This window comes from Coturnix japonica, chromosome 1 (assembly GCF_001577835.2).
Source record: "Coturnix japonica isolate 7356 chromosome 1, Coturnix japonica 2.1, whole genome shotgun sequence".
In the NCBI taxonomy this organism is placed as follows: Eukaryota; Metazoa; Chordata; class Aves; order Galliformes; family Phasianidae; genus Coturnix; species Coturnix japonica.
This window is the reverse complement of record NC_029516.1, coordinates 38,006,323-38,028,706: the sequence shown is the minus strand read 5'-3', so window position 1 is coordinate 38,028,706 and position 22,384 is coordinate 38,006,323. Positions and strand designations below refer to the sequence as shown.

Sequence of the window (22,384 nt, the reverse complement as noted above, 5' to 3'; positions counted from 1 at the left end):
GAGGAATTGTTTCTAATTTAAAAGGTGGTGCTTCACCAGCAGCCAGTGTAGAGAAACAGGAAAATTTAGGATGCAATTAGAGCTTTTCTAAGATGGTAGGCAGACGAAGAATTTTATTCTTTCTCAATGGCTGCACTTAATCAAGCCTAGGACGCTAACTTATATAAAATCTAATTTTACACATTTTTTCTTGAATTTTATTTTATTTTTCTTTTAAAGTGAAAATGTCAGCTTAAATTAAAATAATAATAATAATAATAATTGGTTATTATATATAATTTATGAAGCAATCTGATTTATATTATGATAAAAGATATCAAGGAACCTCATTACTTAGACAGTTTTAGAAATGTCAATAATTTTGCTACAGTTACTTTATTCTGCTTATATTTTCTATAACATAATATTTTTGGGCTTTGAAGTTTTACTTATTTTGAAATGTCACATTATGCACAAATGACAAAACAGTATTTCACATTAGAAATTTTCTTCTGTTGCATTATACAAAATAAAACACAAATCTGAAAATGCTAGCATTTTACATTATTTTCTCTTTCTTTCAAGTTCTGATTCTTCTGGTAATTTGTACCATATTTAAGAGTAATTAAAAAATAAGGGGATTCTCTGTCATTGACCTACAGTAAGTTCTATAGTATTCATATATTACAGCACAGTTGGTAATCAACATGAAAGAAATCTATGGCTTGACTAGGATAGGTGTTTTGTCTAATTAACAAGCTGTATTTTCCATCCTGTGGAAAATAAAAAAATAAAAATTTAAAAAAAAAAAAAAAAGAGAGAGAGAGAGAGAGAAAGGAGAAAGAAAAGGAGAATATAGAAAAGTATTACTTATTACTTTTAGGATAAAATATTTTTCTGCTCTGTAATATAAAGCAAAAATAATAACAACTTGGTCAGGAATAGACCTAGCATACGTCACAGGTGACTGTGGGTTAAAATTACAAGAAGAAAGTCCATTGATATTAATGATACAGTTTTTAAACAGAACTGTAGAAAATATATGAGATTTCAGTATGAAAGTAACAGAAAGACAATCAGCACACTCAGCTCCCCCAGAGCGTGTTAAAGTGATATTTAAAACTGTTAATGAAAAAATGTATAACTTACTTGAAGATCTTGCTGACTGCCTGTGTGGCTGCTTATTTTTTTCTCTGTTCACAGTCAAAGCACTTCCACTGGCCAGGGAAACAAGGTCTAACTCTGTGTCTTCTCTGCTTACAGGGCTTGCCTGGAAGCAGTGGGAGAGAATGTACACAATCATGAAATAAAATGTAACATTTTCTGAATGCAGCTCACATTACCCCAAATAAACAAACAGGGTCTGTCAAACAACCTTCTTCAAAATGATACCACAATCCTTTATTGTTGCCCAGGCTGAACAAATGCACTATGTCAAAGCATTTTTGTAAATAGGACCCGATTTTAAAATTGTGGTTTGTGATCTGAGTCAGTGCGGCAACAAAAGAAAACATTTTAGTACAGTAATTTTGAAGAAAATCAATCTTGCAGATGGCTGATGAAACCTTAAACAGCTTAAGATCATTTACTGACCAGTCTATAATTTAAGTTATAGCTGAATGTCAGGGATGTCATATTGGATTATTTTCTGCAATATTTATGTTTTATCCAGGGCATGTATCACTTCAGTCAACCAAAGACCCAGTAAGTAATCTAATCTTGTAGTTTTTTGATACTTAATCATATCCACCAGATAGCATTTAAATTATACTTTAGGTAAGAGTGTTTTATTAATTATAAACTTCTACTTTTTGAAATGAGGCATGCTACCTGCACCTCAGTATGGCAAAATAGAAATGAAAATAATCTATCCACTTAGTCAGAGATCCTTGTTATGGCAACATGCAGGATAAAGGTTAAAAATACTGACATGGAAGATACCACACTCTGAAACTGGTAGATAGTTGCTTTTTTTTTTTTTTTTTTTTTTTTTTGTCCTAGAAATTAATTCATATTTATTCAATAATAGCTATCATTGAAATGTAAAGCTATTCAATGTCAAAAGCAGTTAGCTAACAATACTAGTAACTAGATTTTGAGGTCCAGTAACACTGACTTGGAAAAATCAGACATTGGAGAAGATTGAGCTACAGAATCCCCAGCACAGACCTAGTTGGATGAAATTACTGACCATAGGGGTACATTTAAATTTTCTAGTTTCTGGCACTTCAGAAGTGGAGCCCAGGATTCAAATTAAGTCCTCTCCCTGTCTAGGCTGAAAAGACCCAAATGCCTTTAGAATCCTTTCAGAAAGAAAGTGCTGGTGGTAATGTTACCAAACTTTTGCACAATATACTACTATCTTCCAGACTGCTGGATCAGGCCTTGAGAGACTGCGTCTCAGTTCCTTCCTCAGGCGGCTGAGTCCTGCAGTTCCTTGCTCTGAGGAAAAATGCCACAACTGTAAACTTAGGTTATTCTGGAGGAGACAATCTCCAGACTTCCTGTTCAAACCAGCCCACTGTACCAAAAGAAGCATTTCTCCAACGTAGACAAGCTTTGTAGTCCAGTCTAACTTAGAGAACTCAGATGAAATAGAGACCTGTTTTATTTCTTTGTCTTTACAGGCACTGTTTAATGTAAAATTCATTGCAATTCATGCAATTTTCAAACCAGCAACTCCAAAGATACAGATATATTTTGCTCTTCCTTTGTGACTGCATACACTTGATGCCACAGAAAGTTTATCCCTTGCTTCCTGATGTCCGCCTGTTATATGTTTAATGATCATGACTTTAAAAAGTTTTGTTTTGTGCAGGTAGCAGGCTGAATTGTTGTTGTTAACATCACTATTTTATTTTCAAGAACAGTACTAAGAATCTTTCAAAAGAATCCTGGCAACTCTGCAGTTTTGGCTTTCCTATTTACAGTCCTCACAAGTTTGTAACCTCCGTATGTTCAAATTCTTTAGAAAGCTTTTACTTCCTCTTAAATTGAAATAACGCAATTAATGTGATTCTCAGATTCAAAACAATGCAACTGATCATTCTTATTTCCATCTAGCCTGTTTCAACCCATAGCAGAAATTCTCATGTCCCTGTTTCCAAAGACCCCGAAGTCTGCAGAACTGTAGGCAAGTAATCTTTCCATGGAATTATTATCCAGTTTATACTACCATAGAAGCTGAGGCGTCATCAGCTTGTAGACAATGTTATTCAAGGTCATATGCAAGATTTCAATAGGGTTGTCTCTCATGAAAAATATATGCTACATTCTTTCAAATAAAGTCAAGTATTTTTATGCAAGTACAATCAAAGTAATTTTTAAAGCTGCATTAATCTCTGAAGCAAACTTAATTTCAGGTTTGTAAAGAATCTCATTAAAAATCCTCTGAAGATAATTAAAACCTTGCCATTTACTTCTATAGCTTAAAGCCAAAATTTAGAAGAAATTTAAGATACTGGTACACTTTTCCACAAAGTACTGTATTGGACTTCAGTCTGTATTGGTCACCATATTTAACTCTTTAGATATTTTCTCAATTAGTTGGAAATTAATTTTTGTCAGGAGGAATATTTGCTTTTAGAGCAGTTCTGAATATTTCCCTACTCCTGTGTTAAATCATTTAAATGTTCTTTAATCTTCTGAGGTAAAAAAGTACTGTTTAAATTCAAGCTATATCAATCATTTTGAGATGTTGAATAGTTTAATCATGTAGGTAGCTTAAATATGTAACATAAATTAGTAGAAAAGACTATTCTACTGTAATCTGGGAAAACTGTGTTAAAGTGCCCAGTATAAAGTATAAGTAAGTATACCTTCCTATGCACATTCCATGGTTGTATTATGCAAAATTATCAAGATGAACTTTTAAAGGTTAACAAAATGTATACATATATATTACAGCAAAATTCGAAGTGAACAAAACATATGATTACTTCAATGCCTATATAATGCTGCTTTCTATATTAGATATACATTTTAGTCCTTTTTCTGTTTTTTGACCTATTGCATTCTTCTCAACATTTCATTCATGTAGAACAGCTGTGTAATATGGCTCAGGATGTGACAATCCCATAACATTTCTTGTTATGTGGGTATACCACATAATATTGTTGTGGGATTGCTGTAGACTTTCATGGACAGAAATGTTTACTGCAAACAGGAAACAGTCTACCTATATACACATATGCTTACTGATAATTATCTAATGTGTAATTTAGATAGCATTATTAGATTAAGGTTTCTTCAAATTATAGTACTTACTGCTTTAGACTTTGCCTAGAAAACAACTATTAGTGGTCCTGCACCTAAAATCCATCACAAGTCATCCAGATCATGACTTAAGCCACTGAGCTTTCACAAGAACCTAAGAAATGCATTTTTTCAACCATGAATTTTAGAAGAATTTATAGAAGCATGTCTAAAACACAGCATTGCAAAGGTGCTGAAACTGGATCACAGATGTTGGAAAAGGCCAAGATTGTCCAAAATACAGAATGAGGTACATAATCTTAGCAGCATACCATGCACAGTGTGACTTGTGAAATCTTTTATGTAACATCTTCCATTTTACATGAGGTCTGCTCTGAAAGTAATGCCTTCCATTTTATTACTTTGGCCCACAATGTCAGAGGCAGATGGTGGTGGTTTGGCAGTGGAGGCTGACTCTTCCTGCAAATGTTCTATTTTGTTCCCATGTGATAGATGGCAGCAGAGAGGCAGTCTGGAAAAATGGCGTCTGACATAGGGGTACGTATGAAGTATGTGGAAAACATTGCACTCATTGACATTCACTGATTCTTACTGAATGTTCATGGAGAACAAACAGTGAGGTGGTGGGTAGTGCATTTCAGCAACATTACCATCACAGGAGCTGTGAAGCAGTGGGTCACTTCTGCTGCTGCAGATTTTTAAAAGTATGGCATGCAGACTCTTGCTTACTGCTGGTGAAAATGCATAAACAATGATGTTGGTGATTAAGTTGAAAAATAATGTTTTGTGGCTGAGAACTTGCTCTTTCAAATGGTGTTTTTGTGATCTTTGTAGCTGCTGTATTTTCCATTAAAAAATAGAAATATAGGAGGCATTACTTTTGGAGTGACCTACGTATGTGGATATAACAAAGTTCTTGAAAAATTAACACTGAATTAATTTGGAAATGGCAAAGTACAGTTCTACATGAACAGCAGTTCAATACAAGCAGTATAAAGAAATACATAAACAAAAACATGTTGTCATGCTTTTAAAACATATTCTTTATAAACAATCATAAACATGTTGTCACACTTTATACACAAGAAATGTGTTCTCATACTCAGCATCAATTGAAATCAAAGTTGTAAGCACTGTCTAAATACTACAAAATCCAGATTTTCACCGTTCCTGAGATAGAAATAGGCAGAAGAAATGTATCAATAGACACTTGGAATCAACATATTCAAATGAAAGTACAGCCAAATCAAAATTCAAATTATTACCAATATTCTTTATAAAGCAAAATTCTACATTGTTCAAAAATTTTCTCTCCCTCTCGCTCTCTCTCTCTCTCTCTCTCTTTTTTTTTTTCCTTCTAATCTCCCCATAATTATATTAAAAAGAATACTGCCAATTTGGGAATGAGTCATACAGAATAAATTGCTCTGCTTACTACCAAAACAAATTCTAGATATTTCTGACACTACATTTTTTTATCTAGTAGATCTGCAGATTGTTAAATCATTTGTATTTCCTTTCATGCCAGCCTACAGAATTACCCATTTCAGAAATACAGAAGTTTTTAAAGTGCTGCAAAGAAAAGAGTTGATCACAAAAAGACAGAGGCCATTGTATGGGGAAAAAAAAATAAAATTAAATTAAAGAAATGGTAGAAATAAATATCTTTTTACACTGTTTTTAATATTATATTAATTATATATTAATTAATTAATTATATTATATTAATATACGACTCTAACTTTCTATCAGTAAATCATACAGTGCAGTAACTCTAGACTGATTAAGATATGAGACTTAAAAAAATTTAAGAACACTTAAGCTTGTCTGATTGATAAAAATACATGTTTTCTGTCAATAATTGGTGCTGAACCATATTTTTTTTTCAGCGTTATTTTTCATTCAGCATTCTAAGTGTTGATTTAGAAACTTTAAATCATAGAATCAAAGAATCGCAGAATGTAGAGGTGCCACCCACTAGGTCAGGCTGCTCTGGGGTCTCATCCAACCTGGTCTCTAGTGCCTCGGGGGATGGGGCATCCATTAATTCTCTAGACAGACTGTTCCAGTACCTCACCAGAAACCAGAATTCTATGTACACACACATGTTTCCATGCCTGAAGCTTTTCCTCTGGTCTCCATCAATGGTTAACTTGATTGTGAAACTGAGACAACATTAAAGAATTATACTCAACCAAAAAAAAAGCTCTTGTTTGTTTTTATACCAAATATGCATTTGAAAATGCCATCAAAAGCCAAACTGAATTCAGCAAAATTCCACATGGAAACAAGTTCTTACCACAAGTTGTATTTGTCCATTGTTGTAGATCCCATGATTCAACTCAGGGAAAAAACAACAGCTAGGAAAAATGTAGAATGGAGATTTTAAGAAATATCACTGTAATGGGTTCATTAAAATACCTATGTAGAATCTTTTCACAAAAGCATTCCTGATCAGATCTAGCAAATTAGCAAAGATGGCATGTAAAGTAATTTCATGGTTAAAATACATATTAAAATATCAGAGAAATTAACATTATAATTAATAATGCCAAGTCTTAAAATTAAGAATTTGCTATTTATTCAATCATAAAATACTAATTTTAAAAATGTGGATGTCAATACATAGAACATATGACTGTATGTACATGCACTGACATCACTGACATAAATGGTAACTATATCAGTTTTCATCTTCTATAAGAATAAAATAGTTTTCACTTGCACAAATGTATCACCTGTTATAAACAGTCTAACAGTGAAGTTCCACTAAAGTGTTCTGCTACATGCAGAAAACCATAATATTAAAAATGATGGCACAAAGATTACTGTATAGCACACATTTGCAGAAGTAACACAATAACATTAAGAACCAACCAACCAAACAAAAATCCTTTATAACTTTCTACATCTTATTTCAAACATCATTATATGTTCTGCTCCAGTGTTTTCATGACAGATATTTTGGACAAGTGCTTGGACTCTCACTACTATGGAACACGACAGACATATTTTCTGAAGAATATCTACTCCATTCCTTGAGTCATTTCCTTGACTCTTCAATAGTTTAGAAAAGGGGAATATTTTTCCATATAAAACATAATAATATATAGTCAGTTTCATTAAGCATCAAATACCTTTTTTAATGAAAATAAAGTTAAAATGCTTACCTACTGACAATCTTGTTTAGTTCTATTAGAGATGCAGTGTGTCCACTAATGACTTCACTGAGATATCAGTGGCTTATATCATATTTAGGACCAGCATATACTTACTATGTTTTAATGATAGGAAAAAAAATAACCTTTTCTTTAACTGTATCGATATTATACCTTTTTAATAACAAAAACTAAGTACAGAGTATGTTTATTAATATACAGCATGAATATGTAAAGGAAGGTTTTATGTTTGATGACAAAATATTAATAGACAGTATCTGGTTAAAAAGTGCATATTTTACTTCCTTAATTGAATCAGTCAATATAGGTAATGTTACAGTTGATCTAATTATGTAAAAACATAATAGATACCATTAAAGTTGCAAGGTATATGACGTTCTCCTTCCTATAATACTTACAATACAAGACTGACTGCACTGCAGAAGGAAACCTACATTTATAGTTTATCATGAGGCTCTGTGTATCATTTTATCATCACTGTGGAAGAAGTATCGACTCCATGACTAAAATATTTCTAAAAAGTACCATGGTTGGAACCCAAAAATAGGGTTCTGCTAACTACATAGTCACGTTAGTTTCATTACTCTTAACTTAGGTTCCACTTAATAAAATAATTTCACAATTATAAAAAATTTAATTTAAAGGCAATGATCTCACCCCCTCATATTTTCTGAACTTGCTGTTTCATAATCCGAATGCTGTGTATGAAGCCATTGGTATGTGAAGTCTTTTCTCCTCTGAAGTTTCTCATCTAAACTAGTACCCAGATGATAAAATTCTTCTTTTTTGCCTAGGGAAGAAAAAAAGACACTCTTGTCTCTCACTATTATTTTTAAATATGAGCTTGTAAAGGATTCTCCAGAAAAACCACGAGCATATTGCACTTTACCGAAGAAAAAAAGGCATGTTACATTTTACTGCAGAATTCAACTAGATATTTGTTTAGATATATGTAATAATTTTTTTTTTTTTAATTAGTCTTGATTTAACTGGTTGATGTTCTCCTTTAGAATTAAACAGACACCTTCTGAATTAATTTGTTTTCACTGGGAAATAAAATTCTCCTTTACTCTAAAAGGTATATAGAAAAACACATTACAGATAAATTGCTTGTCAAAGTGTCTGTAACACTGCTTAATGTGCTATCTCTATGTTCAAAAATACACATTCATTTTTATTTACAATTCTATTTTACCAATTCATAAGATTAAATATCACAGTTAAATTTAAGAGTTGAGACATGACAACCCTTTATGTCTGATCTTTCAGTGATACTTCAATGTAATCTTCTGATATTGGATTTCAAGGCAAACTGCATACATTATTAATATATATAGTTTGATGCGAGAAAGAGAATAATATAGCAACATTACAACAAAAAACTGTATGACCCTTTCATTCTGGAGAACATTCTGGTAGATACTAGATATGTTTTGAAGCATAATGAAAAGGGAGAAGATGACAGAGTTCGAAGAACCTGCAGAGGGAGATCAGTACGGCCTCTGAGGTGAATGGTTTTCTCATACTCTTTATTTTAAGCCTTAAATGGCATTCATGTTTTGACAATATAAACTGCAATTACAGGCTGTTCACAAGTACACCTTTGTGAGAGAGTTGCTACATTATGTGTAGCATTTTTTATCCTTTTCCAGCAATAAAAATTATAATTTTCTTTGCATGAGTACAAAATTGTAGTTTCTCAATTCCATTTTATCTGGTGCTGCAGTGGGGCCACTGCTTTCATCTTTTAGTTTTAAGGAAATATTGTCAAAGTATTGTAACTTCTTATATCACAGTTTGAAATAAAATTGTCATTTGGTTGCGTTCTCCATTTATATCAGTATAGGAAATGTTTATTCAAACCAATCCATTCCTGAGGCTGAACCTGTTGAACTGCCTTACTCATAATATGAAGTCATGTCTTGATAGTGATTGATCGCCTCGTAATTAGGTGGAAAAAAAAAAACCCACAAAAAACCTTTAGTTGTTACAAAGAATGTATGTCCTTGATATTGCATACTCTCTCAGGAAGACAAAATTAAAATCTTGGATGGAGTGTCACGGAATCTACAAAAATGAATATATGACATCTTTCTAAAAAGATCAAACAGTGTCCATGTATTAAAATACAAAATAGTTCTAATAACAGACTTTGTCATCTTCCTTGAATAAAGCAGAAGCCACTTCTTCTTTCCAAAGTTCACAATATCCATTTTCTGTGTTCCTAGTTCTGGAGTACAGCTTTCTGACCTTTACATTTTGAATACTTGTAAATTCCAGGTTTGCACCTACACTGGTATGCTTATATCTTTTCAGACAAAAATAATAATAATAAAAAAAATATGATTTCTAACAGGACTAAGAAACATTTTATGTGACTTCATAAGGGCAGTCTTGGAGATAGTCTCCTGTTAAACTGGCACACATTCTCCAGTGAGGAATAATAAGCTTAAACAGTAATTAAGTCTAGGTTCCTTATCTAAATTTACAGAAATGTTTGGTTCAGTATTACCTGCCTTTCTCAGGAGAGTTACATCTTCCTAGTATAATTAATGCATATAAATTATGCATTTGCTAAAGCCTTTGTATCCTTCTCCTCCTTTACAAGGGAAATCTATGTAGGGATTTAAAACCGGTATTACAAATTCATGCCTGAGTTTGAGAGTTAGCGATAGTTAAGACAGTGCACTTACAATAAGCTGTGACAAAACTTATAAGAAGTGTATTTTTGAGTTAGCATTTTTTTTCCCCCAAAAAATGATTGTTAATAATACACCTCAGTTTCAGTTTGAATTTCTGACTTCTGTTTGAAACACAGTTTTACTTACTAAAATTGGGTCACATTTACAATCATACTAGAATTATGGAAATATTGTTGAAATGGGAGAGTGATCAAAATAAAAGTACCCAATAAGTGCAGACAACATTGTTATATATTTTAATTTGGAACGTATCCAGTCATAGTCAAATATCAGCCTCTCTATATATAATTCTTATGAAAATACTATGCTATGAACTAAAACACAGCATTATCACTTTCCTATTCCACTTATGAACACCATGTGTTTGAGAATCTCATGTATCATTATCATTAACATGCATTTGCCTGATAGCTTTCTTAAATTAGGGCTCTGGGTTTTTTAAAACCTGGACCTGATTTTGTAGAAGTACTAACACTCACAAATTCCACAGAAGTTCATAAGAGCTGTAAGCACTCTGCAACTTTGAAATGGATCAGATCTATAATCTTTAATTGTTAAAGCCAGACAACTCTTAGAATATCAAAGAAAAAAGGAACACATCAAAGAAGGCAAAACTCTGTCAAAAAACAAATTCATCTCAGAAGTATTTAAAGTATTGTACACTCATTAGATTATCATTTCTAAGCTTTCAATCTTTTGGATATTTTTTTACAACACACACGGTAATAATTTACCACTGGAATAGACTTACAGTTGGCATTAGTACAGTAATGATTTTTAGGTGTTACCAATTAATAATCTATACACATTCTACACGCTCAGGTCTTAATCAGAGGCACTTTCTGCCATTTTTCTGAAGTATTTGAGCATCTGAGTAGAGAGCATTTACTCAGGATAATCTGGGCAAATACAATGTCCATGGAACTGAACCATATGGGAAAAGAACAGATTGCTTTCTAGGTCTCCAAATCAGCATGCTAACTCAAAAAAACCCTGTAAGTTTAGGATCCAGAAAAATGTAACTTTCAGTCTGACATGCTTTTTGTTTTCCAAGTGTACTCTGAGACAGCATAACTCTTGTCCAGTTTAAAATATGTGTGTTTTTTATATATATAAAATTAGACTGTATCTGGATAACCTCTTGTTAGTTATAGGAGAAGGCCTAAGAATCTATGAACTATTTCCAGTGAAGTGTCCTAAGTTCAAGCTAATACTTTTTTCTTCCAAGTCTTCAAGATTGAGGCACCTTGTGCTGCAGCAACCAGCTTTAAAAAGGAGGCTGAAACATACCCCAAAATTATGACTTAGGAAGTAGAAGTCTGAGACTCAAATCAAGCTAACGAGTACTCCAAATGCATGTTTTCCACAGCCTTAGAATATGCATACTCATGTTCCCTGCTGCAGGAATGTGTTAAGAGAAAGCCAGTATACAAAAGAAGATAGATGATTATGCAGTATCTAGACTTAATTAATAAACATTTATTGAAACAGAACTGTGTGAAGTCTGCTCTGTGTTCAAACATATATGGTTAAACTTTTAGTTTAGAGGGTTTTTTAATTCACTTCAAAACTTGCTTCATACAGAGTACAATGCAAATAAAGTTACAGGCTAAGAAAACTAAGATCTACAATGTGAAAGAAGGGCTCAGAATTTATTCAGCATTCTAAGTTTTCCTCCCTTAATATAAAAAACCTGTGACCAAAGTTAATTTTCTCAATATGCAATCTGGAAATAGTTCTCTTAATAAGGGAATTAAGTAGCTTAGCTAGGTATAAAATTCATGTCAGTGCTATTAAGAAATTGAAATTTTTCTTATCAGTCAGTATTCTGGTACAGATTACCATTCAGCAATATATATCCTGAGAGCTTATGTGCATGAATTTGTGTGAAAGTGTACCAAATCTATAAAAAGATTAATCTGAATAAAAATAAAAATTATACATCCACTTCCCAAGGATTTTTATAATCCATGCCTTCCATGAAGTTATTTTTTAATAAACACTACTAAAAAAATCTAAAAATACTGAACCTAAAATCTAACATTTCATCGTTTTGATACTTAAGATCAACCAAAAATAACATTATTTTTGTTACAGTCTGTATAACAGCTTCAGAACACAAAGCAAGAACAACATAAGTGATAATATTGATATCAAGGAAAAGAAAACCCTGAAAAAATTGTTAACAAACCAGAAAAAAAAAAATGAAAATCAAAGACCAAATAACAAAACGTATGCTGCAGCATGGGAGAAATGAGAATTTCTTCTACCATAGAAAGTTTGACATGTTTGTTGGAACAAGTTTTACATGTTGTATAATAAAGCCTATAATATTGTTTTTTTTAAAAAATGAATTATATTTGGAGTGGTCTTTAGCCTATTCACAGGTATTCAGTGTGTACGTTAACAATATTCCTAAGATTTCCAGACAGTTTGTAGTACCAAGTGTCAGTAACTGATGCAAAATTCTCTTCACTTAAAATTATAATATCCCCAGATCATCTTTCTTCATCTACAACTCAGAATTTTCAGATAGTGAAACACATTTCTACCTTAAAAACATATAAACTTATTTGTGACACAGAAAGACTGGTTAGTTTTACTTTTTTGTTTGAATAACTTTGAATAAAGCAGTTTGCCTATCTGGGGCCAGAATGAATGAAATATAGAGGAATTTTTATAGGAGCATTTGAATGCACAGATGAATAAATGATGACACAGATATTTTTTAAAAGAATGCCAAATCAAGTGATGGTCTGCAAAAATTTTTTATGCTTTCAAATGTATTATCAATTACAACAGAAGAAGTTTTGAATATAGGAATGCGGATCAACCCATAGGAATATGTGCTTCAAAAATTATAAAAACAAGGAAAGGAAAAAAAACAAAAACAAAAACAAATATTTCTCAATGTTTTTATTCCTAAAACTTCTGCAACCTTTCTCTTTTTATCAGGTATTTCAGATTCTTTATAATAAAAAATAAGGTCTACTATATCATTCTGCCTTCTGTGAATATTCTTCTCTCTAAATTCTTTGTCTGCTATTGCAATTATCTCCTTTTCACTGTGCAACTGTTCCTGACCTCAACCTCAAATTCATTCTTCCTTCCTGGAATTCAGGTATTTGCCACTCTTAGTCATGAGTAAAATGCCTTAAGACTATAGTTTGTTTTACTCTTTTTTTCTGGCTGCCCTTATTCTCTCTGTTTTCTTCCCTACTTTTTATCTTCAATATTATGATCTATCTCAGGGTGATTCACATCACTAATAAAACTTCACCTGCTTAGTTTTTTCTGTGTCAATATATTTCAGCCACTCCCATCTGTGTTATCTTTCTGAACTCTTATTATATTATGCAAAAGCTGAATCATTTCACTGAGTTTTCTAAACCACTGAAATTGTACAAATTTCAGCTTCTTAATTCAAGGAAAACCAAATTTTATACTTGGGACTTCACAAATATTCTTTTCTACTTCACTGCTTGTTCCTGTCTCTCTAGCACCACTACTGTAGGTTAACAGCAATCGGTATTGATACATAGTTAACTGGTTATTCCTGATTTTTTCTGTTCCCCGACAAATTCAGGTCTTACTTTACATTCAATGATACACTTTTAAGACACTTCACTGAAAGATAAATCTATTTATATTGCAATAATGCCAATTCTTCATTCGGTATTTTCTGGTTATTTAATATCTTTCACCACAGCTGTCTGATAATACAAATATATCACAAACTACAAAATGTTGTTCTACATAAAATTGCTTTGATCTTTTAATCATTTTGTGGACATAGGATATTTCACTTCGATATATATATATATATATATTTTTTTTTTTTTCATAAGCTTCACATACCTGGCACTGAATTCAAGATAGCTTTAAACTGTTTCTTCCAATCTATCCAACTTTCATGACTTTATGGGCAGTCAGTACTTTACCCAATCCCTCATTTATGTTAAACACAACTCTCGTTTCTTCTATAATTTCACTGTTAACAACATCAGTTTCATTTCATGCCATTCCTTAAGACCTACACCATCTTTCTGGTCTTATCTATGGGCCTAAAGAAATATTTAATCTGAGGCATATACCAGAAGCTTTCTCATATGCAAGTACTAATTTTAATCTTTTTTTTTTTCTAATTTATAACTGTTCTGAACTGATTCAGGCAGTGAGTCTTGTGAAAAAACTTGAAGATCTAATTGGGAAGAAGATTGAGATTAGATAGTTTAAGACTGTAATAATAACTGTAATAATGTAAGAATAACTTATCTGGGTCAATTAAAAGTTATAGAGGAAGAAATTTAAAATAGTGAAGTAGTGCAGTAGTTTACCGGTGGCAATCCGCCACTTGTGGACAGATATATTAAGTTTCATGTTTGCCAAACTAGGTTCATTCCTGCTTAGGAATATAAAGCAGCTCTAAAGAAAACTACTGGGGTGATATCCTAGCCATCTACACATAAGGAGGCAAATTCCTGATGCAAAATTCTGCCTCCTGCAAGCAGCACTCTTCAAGATCCACTCAGTTTTTTACAAGTCTTTCACAGGAAGTATTTATTAAGCCTTACAGCTCTACATTGTCCTTTCACATTATTCCTGTGTATAGAACAGAGTGTTCTGTAGTCTATGTATTAACCACTTCAGCAGCTTCAGCATAAGCAAATTTCATCAACACGGCTGCCAGAAGAGTAAACTGAGAGTACAGCTAAGAGATACTAAAAAATCTTTGGATAGTCAAGTCCCTTAAAGAATTAAAGAAATTAAAAAGTAAAACTTTACTACAAAATGGTACGTCCAGCATTCCCATGCTTAGTTATCTAGGAGAAAAGGAGTAAAGTAGGTGAAATCAGATTGAGCCTATTACGTTTATCCTTACTACCTAAACTCACATTCTTTATCATTACCAAAATCTGCCTAGTTCTTCTCATATTCTATGGTAATTGTTAAACTCCCTAAGCATGGATGCTCCCTTTGAAAAATGGAAATGGAGCAATAGTACAAGAGAAAATGAATAATTCTATAACTTTTTTTAGCAGATCTTTTGATAGACATCATTTAATACATTCCCAGTTCTTAAGCACATGCAATCAAGAAGTAGACAAGAACTTGATCAGTTACTCATTAATGGGACAGCATTTCCAAGTGACAAAAGATTATCACTTTGTAGTGAGCCCAAGTAAGATAAATATTTTTCTTTACATTCAGTAAACCAACCAAAATGAATTAAGACATCAGATCTTCCACAGAAATTCTTTAAAAATAAAAGAAATTCCATAACATATTCTGCAGGAGGTTGTAACTACTGTATTGCTCGCTATGAATTATGCAAAAAATACAAAGAAAGAGTAAGCTTTATTGAGTGTGATAACCATTATGGTAGGCTTTGTTTGTATTGAAGAACATAAAAGTAGAAGAGAAGGACAGAAAAGTCCAAACACATGCACACACAAAAATAAGTAAATAAATAAATTAAAAAATGGAGACTGCTATGTCTCAAGAAGGCATCTCTGCTGAGAATTAATAAATAAATAAATAAAGCATCAATCAGGAGCTATATGAAGTTAATAAAGCTGACTTATTCTGTATTATCTCAAAACTTTTATGAGCAGGAAATTAAAATATGTAATGTCGTGTCACAGCTTGGGAACGTACATTTTAAAATGTCTTAATAATGTTTATCTTTGATAATAAATATATTCTCCAGACAGTGATCTGAATATTATTTTTAAGAACTTATGTTCCTTGACACTTGTGATATTCACAAGTATCATACATGACTGGCACTTACCAATGCAGACTAATATTGAAAATAAAACTGAACGAAATTCTTTTACTACTATGAATATGTAGTTCAATTCTGAATACTTATAAATTGGTCATCTACTCTATTTACTATGTACACATATCATTTTCAGTTTAAAGCTATTTTATTCCATGTGGGTGAAACTACTTCTGTCTTACATTCTGATGCTGAATGAAAATACCTCTTGGCATTTGATGAAGGTACCATGACAACAATTCATAGTTTTGTCAGAGCAGTAATGCATAACAGTAGAACAACTTTACATTCTCAAATACATACAGAAAATCTACACAGATTAAGTCCAAGACTGCTGTTTAATTTACTTTTTAGCAAAACCCAGAGGTACCACTGAAGATCAGGTCTGCCATTATGTCAAACACTGTATAAACAAGGCTTGATTTAATGCTTATTGAACTGAATGGAAAAAAAAGTCTCAGATAGACTTTACATCTAAAGTGAGGCAAATCCCAAGTGGGTAAAATTCTTATATATTTATCTTCACCTTAAAAATAACTATAAATACAAGGAACTTAAAAGGAAAAAAAATAAATACAGATATCAAATACCAGTTCTTAATAAGTTATATTTCATTGGTTGATACATCATGGAAGAAAATAAACAATCTGAAATTCCGCTGTTTCATGGATTATTCATAAAAGAGAATTTCATTTGTAAAAAAAGGACAGGTAGAGGGGTAAAAGAAAAGTAAAACAAACAAAAAAACAAAAAACCTACTTAATTTGCTGGAAACTTGCCCCAGGTTAATTCTTAATCGTTGTGGCTCAAATTGTTTACCCGTTTTACAGAGTTCTCTGCTAACATGATTGAAATTTTCAGCTTGTAAACACATGAAAAGTGCAATAACTTAAACACAGTATATATAATTTCAGTTAAATAAAAAACACTGCAGATATTTGGCCCTATGGGAATTTAACTTGATTATATTGATTTTGAATCAGTTATTGTTACAATGGCATCATTTTCTATTTTACAAGGAGGTTTGAATGATTCACCTCACTGAATTAAAAAAAAAAAAAAAAAAAAAAGGAATAAAATTCCTTTCTGTTCCATTAGTGACTTTTGTTTTGACCTTTATTTGAATTATTTTTAATGAGGAAACAAACAAGCAACCCAAGCAACCAATCCAATACTACTTCATTGTCCCTAAGCTTGATTGGTAATATTTCACACATAAAGTAGGTGTTCAAATTAGTCTCTTTCTAAATTTCAAAATGATAAATTGCTCACCAAACTCCACCTCACTGACATATAAATAAGTTAAACAGCATGATGATTCTGAATGGCTAAATTTCCCTCATGTTTATACTTAATAAAACTGTTAACACAACCATAACTAATAAATGTGAAAGTATCAATTGTTTTGTCAGTTATTCAATTTTGCTTGCTTGCCATCCACTTACCTAAGCACCTGAAATTAGCACAGCGTTCAAAGAAGAGTGAAAGCCAATTAGGTGAGTGAGCTTATACTTGATATTAAAGAACTTCAGTAGTTAACCTTGTAAAATTTACTACAGAATAATGGAACAGACGATCAAAGGTTTCACAATTTTGCAAACTAATTTTAATAATTACAATTATATTAACTTACACAACAATTCTTACAAAAGATACATAAATCAAAGCAAAACAAAATGCAAGACAAAGTGAAATAATTAAAAAGGATTTACCTGACCAAAGTAGGTAGGATTTGTAATGCTCACTGTTACGAAGAATGAAAAGCATTTCATTAGGAAGTCTGAATGTAAAAAGACAATGCCTTGTACTGGGGAACATAATTTGTAAGAAAGATTCTAACATAGGTTTCATTCTTCATACATGATACCAATTGTAAAGCAAAAGTATCTGAGGAGAAAGGTAAATAGAATTCTTTAAAACAATTGAAATGGAGAAATATAAAAATGGATTTACAGAAATTCCATTAATGTAACCACAAAAGTGAGCAAATATTCTTTTGCTGCATCAAGATAATTGTGCTTCTCTTGTCTGGAAACCTAAATACAGTACATTAGAAACAGTACATAGAGATACTGATATAGAGGCTTTAGAAAAAGGTACATGAAATAGGAATGAGAATACAAAAAATGTATGTAAGTAAACAGATAAACTTCCACCACTTGTAACACAGTTCTTGAAACTTTCTTTCAAATCTTTGAACTTCTTCAGTCTGCTTCAATGAACGCATCAAGGTATACTAAAACTGAAGCTGTGTCTGAACAGCATCATCATCCTCAAGGCAGCTGAGTCTCTGAACAGTCTCCTTCATGATTCTGGTTAGAAGAGGAGGAAAACAGAAGAATACAGTGAGGTACTAAAATATTAAAAAAAAAAATAAAAAAAAAATCTAGTAATTTTCAATGATACTTCGAAAGTTTTGATTTTACTTACCTTCTCCCAAATTCCAGTCTGATTCTCCAGTTTTCACCTGACTTGTCCCGAATAATTACATCTCATTATGCTCAGAGTGCTTGTCAGTACTGTCTCATTGTGCAACTGCATTGATTATGCAACAAAAAAAGGGAATTCACCTCAAACATTTCTATAAACAAATGCATTACTGACTGGAAATCATAGAATCATACAACGCTCTGATAGGGGAAATAAATTTCAGAGAAAGGAATTAGCATGACACATACATAACGTGCATGCTTAGTAAAACAGAGAAATAGTAGTAACTATTTGCAAAGAAATATATAAATAATATATATAAATATTATAAATATATACTATATTATATATTATACATATTATAACTAATATATAAATACAGAGCAGTTATAATGATACATAAATAAATTATTAAAATTTATTCCAAGTAATATTTCCATTTGCAATCAATGAAATATCTTTGAAAGAGAATGCTGAATACAGTGCACACAACTTGCACATTATGATGACAGTCTATGCAATGTTTTAGCATATGCTTGTACTCTGGTCTACAGGGTCTGACAAAACCTAAGAAGGCAGACCTGGCTAAGAGTCAGGAGTCACGCTTATTAAATTGAACTCTCAGGGGTATCATGCAATCAGAGGTCACAATCGAGGCAACAGAAGCAATGTCACGATATCAGAGAAAGGGCCAATTCAGACCTGCTCCCTGACAGGCAGTGAGGTCAGGGCTTGCGGCAAATAACTGTATTAAAAGGGAATATTCTCTGCACACTTTTAGAACTGTCATCTGAACAAACAAAGCTAGGTCATTGGTAGGTTAAATTAGAAATTTATGCCTTAGTAACACATAGATTCTTTTCTTTTTATATTCCTTACTAATTTCTCAATTACAAAATATACACCATCAGATACCAAAGCAAATTCTCAGCAAATTTAACTTTCAAATTTTTAAAAATTAAACTCTATCTTTAACAAAAAGATATCTGTTATTTTCAAAATTTTGAAAATTACTGAGCTTACTTCATATGAAAAAAGAAAAAGCATGAAAGTGCTTCAGGGTAATGACTTTCCATAGTCAATTTTAGTAATCTTGATTCTCAATTTTCTCTTTGTAACCATTTATAAAACTTAAGGTAAATCATATTCTCCTTCGTTAATGATAGTTGTGAAAAACAATATTCGAATTACTTATAAGCACTCTTATGATTCCTTGAAAAATCATCTAACATACATACTATCTATAGGAATAGGAATTTGCTCTTAGAGTTAGCCTTGAATGGCATAATTTTTTTAATAATTGGATTTCAAGTTTAAAATAATTTTAATGTTTTTTTTGTAAAATGTTGCATATTACCAGAATAAATTGTTTGTCTGATTCACAACATCATTACTTATGAAAAAAGGAAAATATTAAGATGTGAGTCAACATTAAATGCATTATTGGAAGTAGCCTTAAGTAGCCTTATTGGAATACAGCAGATCTCTGACCTTACAAATATTACAAGTTCTCTTTAGCATTCCTACAGAATAAGAAATTATACATAAGAAAACTGAAAAAATGCATTCACATATTGATGAAGTATTATGGAACAAAGTCATTCATAAGTACACTTCTAAAAAGTTTACAGAGACCTTCCTATTAAACATAGCATCATGCTGTGCAACTGAAACAAAATTTGTACCTGTAACTAATTGTAAGTATACATTATATTCTTTGTTCATAGCTACACACAAAATGGAAGTATTTTTGCAAGATGAACTTTTGTGTGATGCAACAGTTGTGATATTTCTACAGACACAGACCATACACATTTTGTGGCCTACATTAAAATATAATTCATTTACAAAGATAAATTAAATGCTTGTAAAATTTACTGCAGAAAATGCTTAGGACATACCTGAAAATGCACTTTTAATGACATCTTCATTAATAATTTTTTTTTTTTTTTTCAGTGTAAAAAAATAACTTGCATTTGGATATTTTTTAGTAAAAGCAAAACAAACAAACGATATCAGTATTGATCACTGTCTCCAGACATGCAAACAAATGGCAGTAAATTCAATAATTGTTTTCAACTAGGCTTACTAAATCCAAGTCTTTAACACTTTATTTTAGAGGAATTTAGCCAATTTTTCTCTCTCTTACCCCCTTCACCCAAATCCACTTGGATTTAACTTGTTTCTAAAATTATCTGTCTTTTGCACTCTAAGACCTGGGTCGCAACCTTACTTAGGGACAGGAAATAGTTATCAGGTCACTGAATGGTCAAATGGAAAAGGATTTGAAATGCTTCAGTACTCAGGGGTCTTTTCATCCAAAATGATTGCCTTATGTAGAATAAAATGCTGTGGATCTGAATATGAAGTCAACTTATTTATGTGCATACTGGATGACCAGATAGCTATACTACCTAGCTTTTGTACACGCAGTTGAAGGAAGATAGAAAAAGGAGTGCAAAAACCTCAGAAGATAAAAATAAAACTATCCAAACTATTGAGCTACCTTATTCAACAATGACATAAACTACTTATCAACCTCTGATGACAAAATATTATTTCTTCTGAACTCATCATTGGGTAATCATTAGCAAAATAGCAGTAGAACTTTTTCTTCCCTCTTAATGTGAAGTTCCTTTTAGTTAAAGGTTGGTAAACTAGTATGGTGGGAAAACAAAGGTGACAGAGCTTATACATTGTATAAAAATATAAGTTTGTTGGAACAAATAATTTCTCTAGGTCAGAGAATATATAACACCATAAATCATAACTCTGAAAAACAGTAGAAACAGGAACAAAGAGATAACACACAAACAGGTGAAATATGTGGTCGAAATCGGAAACCCATAACATTACAACAGTGGAACCCTGAAGATTAAAAACACAGTGAGAGTTTATAATATTAAGTATTTATGGCCAAAACATTCTATTGAAGAACTTCAGGCAGAGATCTCTCTCTCTCCTTTTTAATGAATGCTTAAAGTAAAAATATTAATAAAAATATCATATGTTTATGTAATTTATTACTATTCAGATGCTGAAATTTATTGCATGAATGTACGTAAATGACATTGTATGCACTTACTTTTAAACCTGCGCTATAATTTCAGGATTGCTTCATTCCACAAATAGTGAAAAAACCTACATTATTATTGATAGACAGGAGGCTGGAAAATTAGGCCCAGATTTTATTTTTTAGTTTTGTTTTATAATAAGAAACTGGACCACTGAAACTATGTAACTGAAGCTTGAGTGCGTGCACTGTAAGGCCCCTGCAGTCCTTTACAACTTTTCAGCGTACCGCTGTTGTGAACTAGGTTTGCACTCTGCCAGCAGAGCAGCTCTGACCCATGGAGAGCACTCCTTCAGATCAACACTGCCTCAGGCTTTACTGCTTTCTCCAAAAAGTCTTACATTTCAGGCATCAAGTTGAATTTCTTCTGGAGATGATTAACCCAAACCCATGACAGATTTTTTCCAAGATATCCAACTCCTTATGTTTATTTTATCCTGGCTCTTTTTGGATGTACTGGACACAAGTAACCTACTCATTTTACATGTTAAAGGGCTGGTGGAGAGCCATTAATTCCTTAAAATGAGAAAATATTTCAATGTGAGAGTTCTGTTGTGTGAGCTCACACTAAATAATAAGAAACAAAACCAGAGAATTCTGATTTTAAAAGATAGATTCTCTCCACACTACTTGTTTCTGTAACACATTTTCATCACATTTCATCACAGAGACCTTCGATTCTTTAAAAATGTATAATTCTGTCAATTTTGTCAGTGCCACATGGTTTAGGAAACTGCTTCCCTAATCTGGCATACAAATTTGAAGCCCAGGAGATATGTAATATGCACATCTTTCTGTAAACATAATAATTCAGACAGTAGGACTGCAGGAACATCAGATTTAGAGTGTGGTTATGTATCCCTTTCAGACCACAGATAAATTAATGATGATTTAATTTAGAAATGGATGTTACAAATAATGTAAAATTTACAAATAGCTTCCTGGGAGCTGATGCTATTTTGTTCTTTTATTTTCCAATGAAAATAGCTAATTTACGAAAGATGAAAATAGCTAATAAAAA

At 32.0% G+C, this 22,384-nt stretch overlaps 1 protein-coding gene across 13 annotated transcripts in view; it reads right to left on the bottom strand.

Annotated features, from left to right (window-relative positions):
- LRRIQ1 (leucine rich repeats and IQ motif containing 1) overlaps positions 1–22,384 on the bottom strand; it is a 90,499-nt gene that overhangs the window by 12,232 nt on the left and 55,883 nt on the right. For 7 of the 13 annotated variants that reach the window (XM_015857583.2, XM_015857608.2, XM_015857598.2 and 4 more), the window contains 3 exons: positions 8,031–8,163; positions 6,494–6,554; positions 1,129–1,249 (listed from right to left, as the gene is read on the bottom strand). In XM_015857583.2, the coding sequence (XP_015713069.1) occupies positions 1,129–1,249; positions 6,494–6,554; positions 8,031–8,163 (315 nt within the window). Of the gene's footprint in view, positions 1–1,128; positions 1,250–6,493; positions 6,555–8,030; positions 8,164–17,572; positions 18,173–18,290; positions 18,396–22,384 lie in introns of those variants that run through there. The other 6 variants (XR_004306703.1, XR_004306710.1, XR_004306708.1 and 3 more) reach the window with 3 other exon arrangements.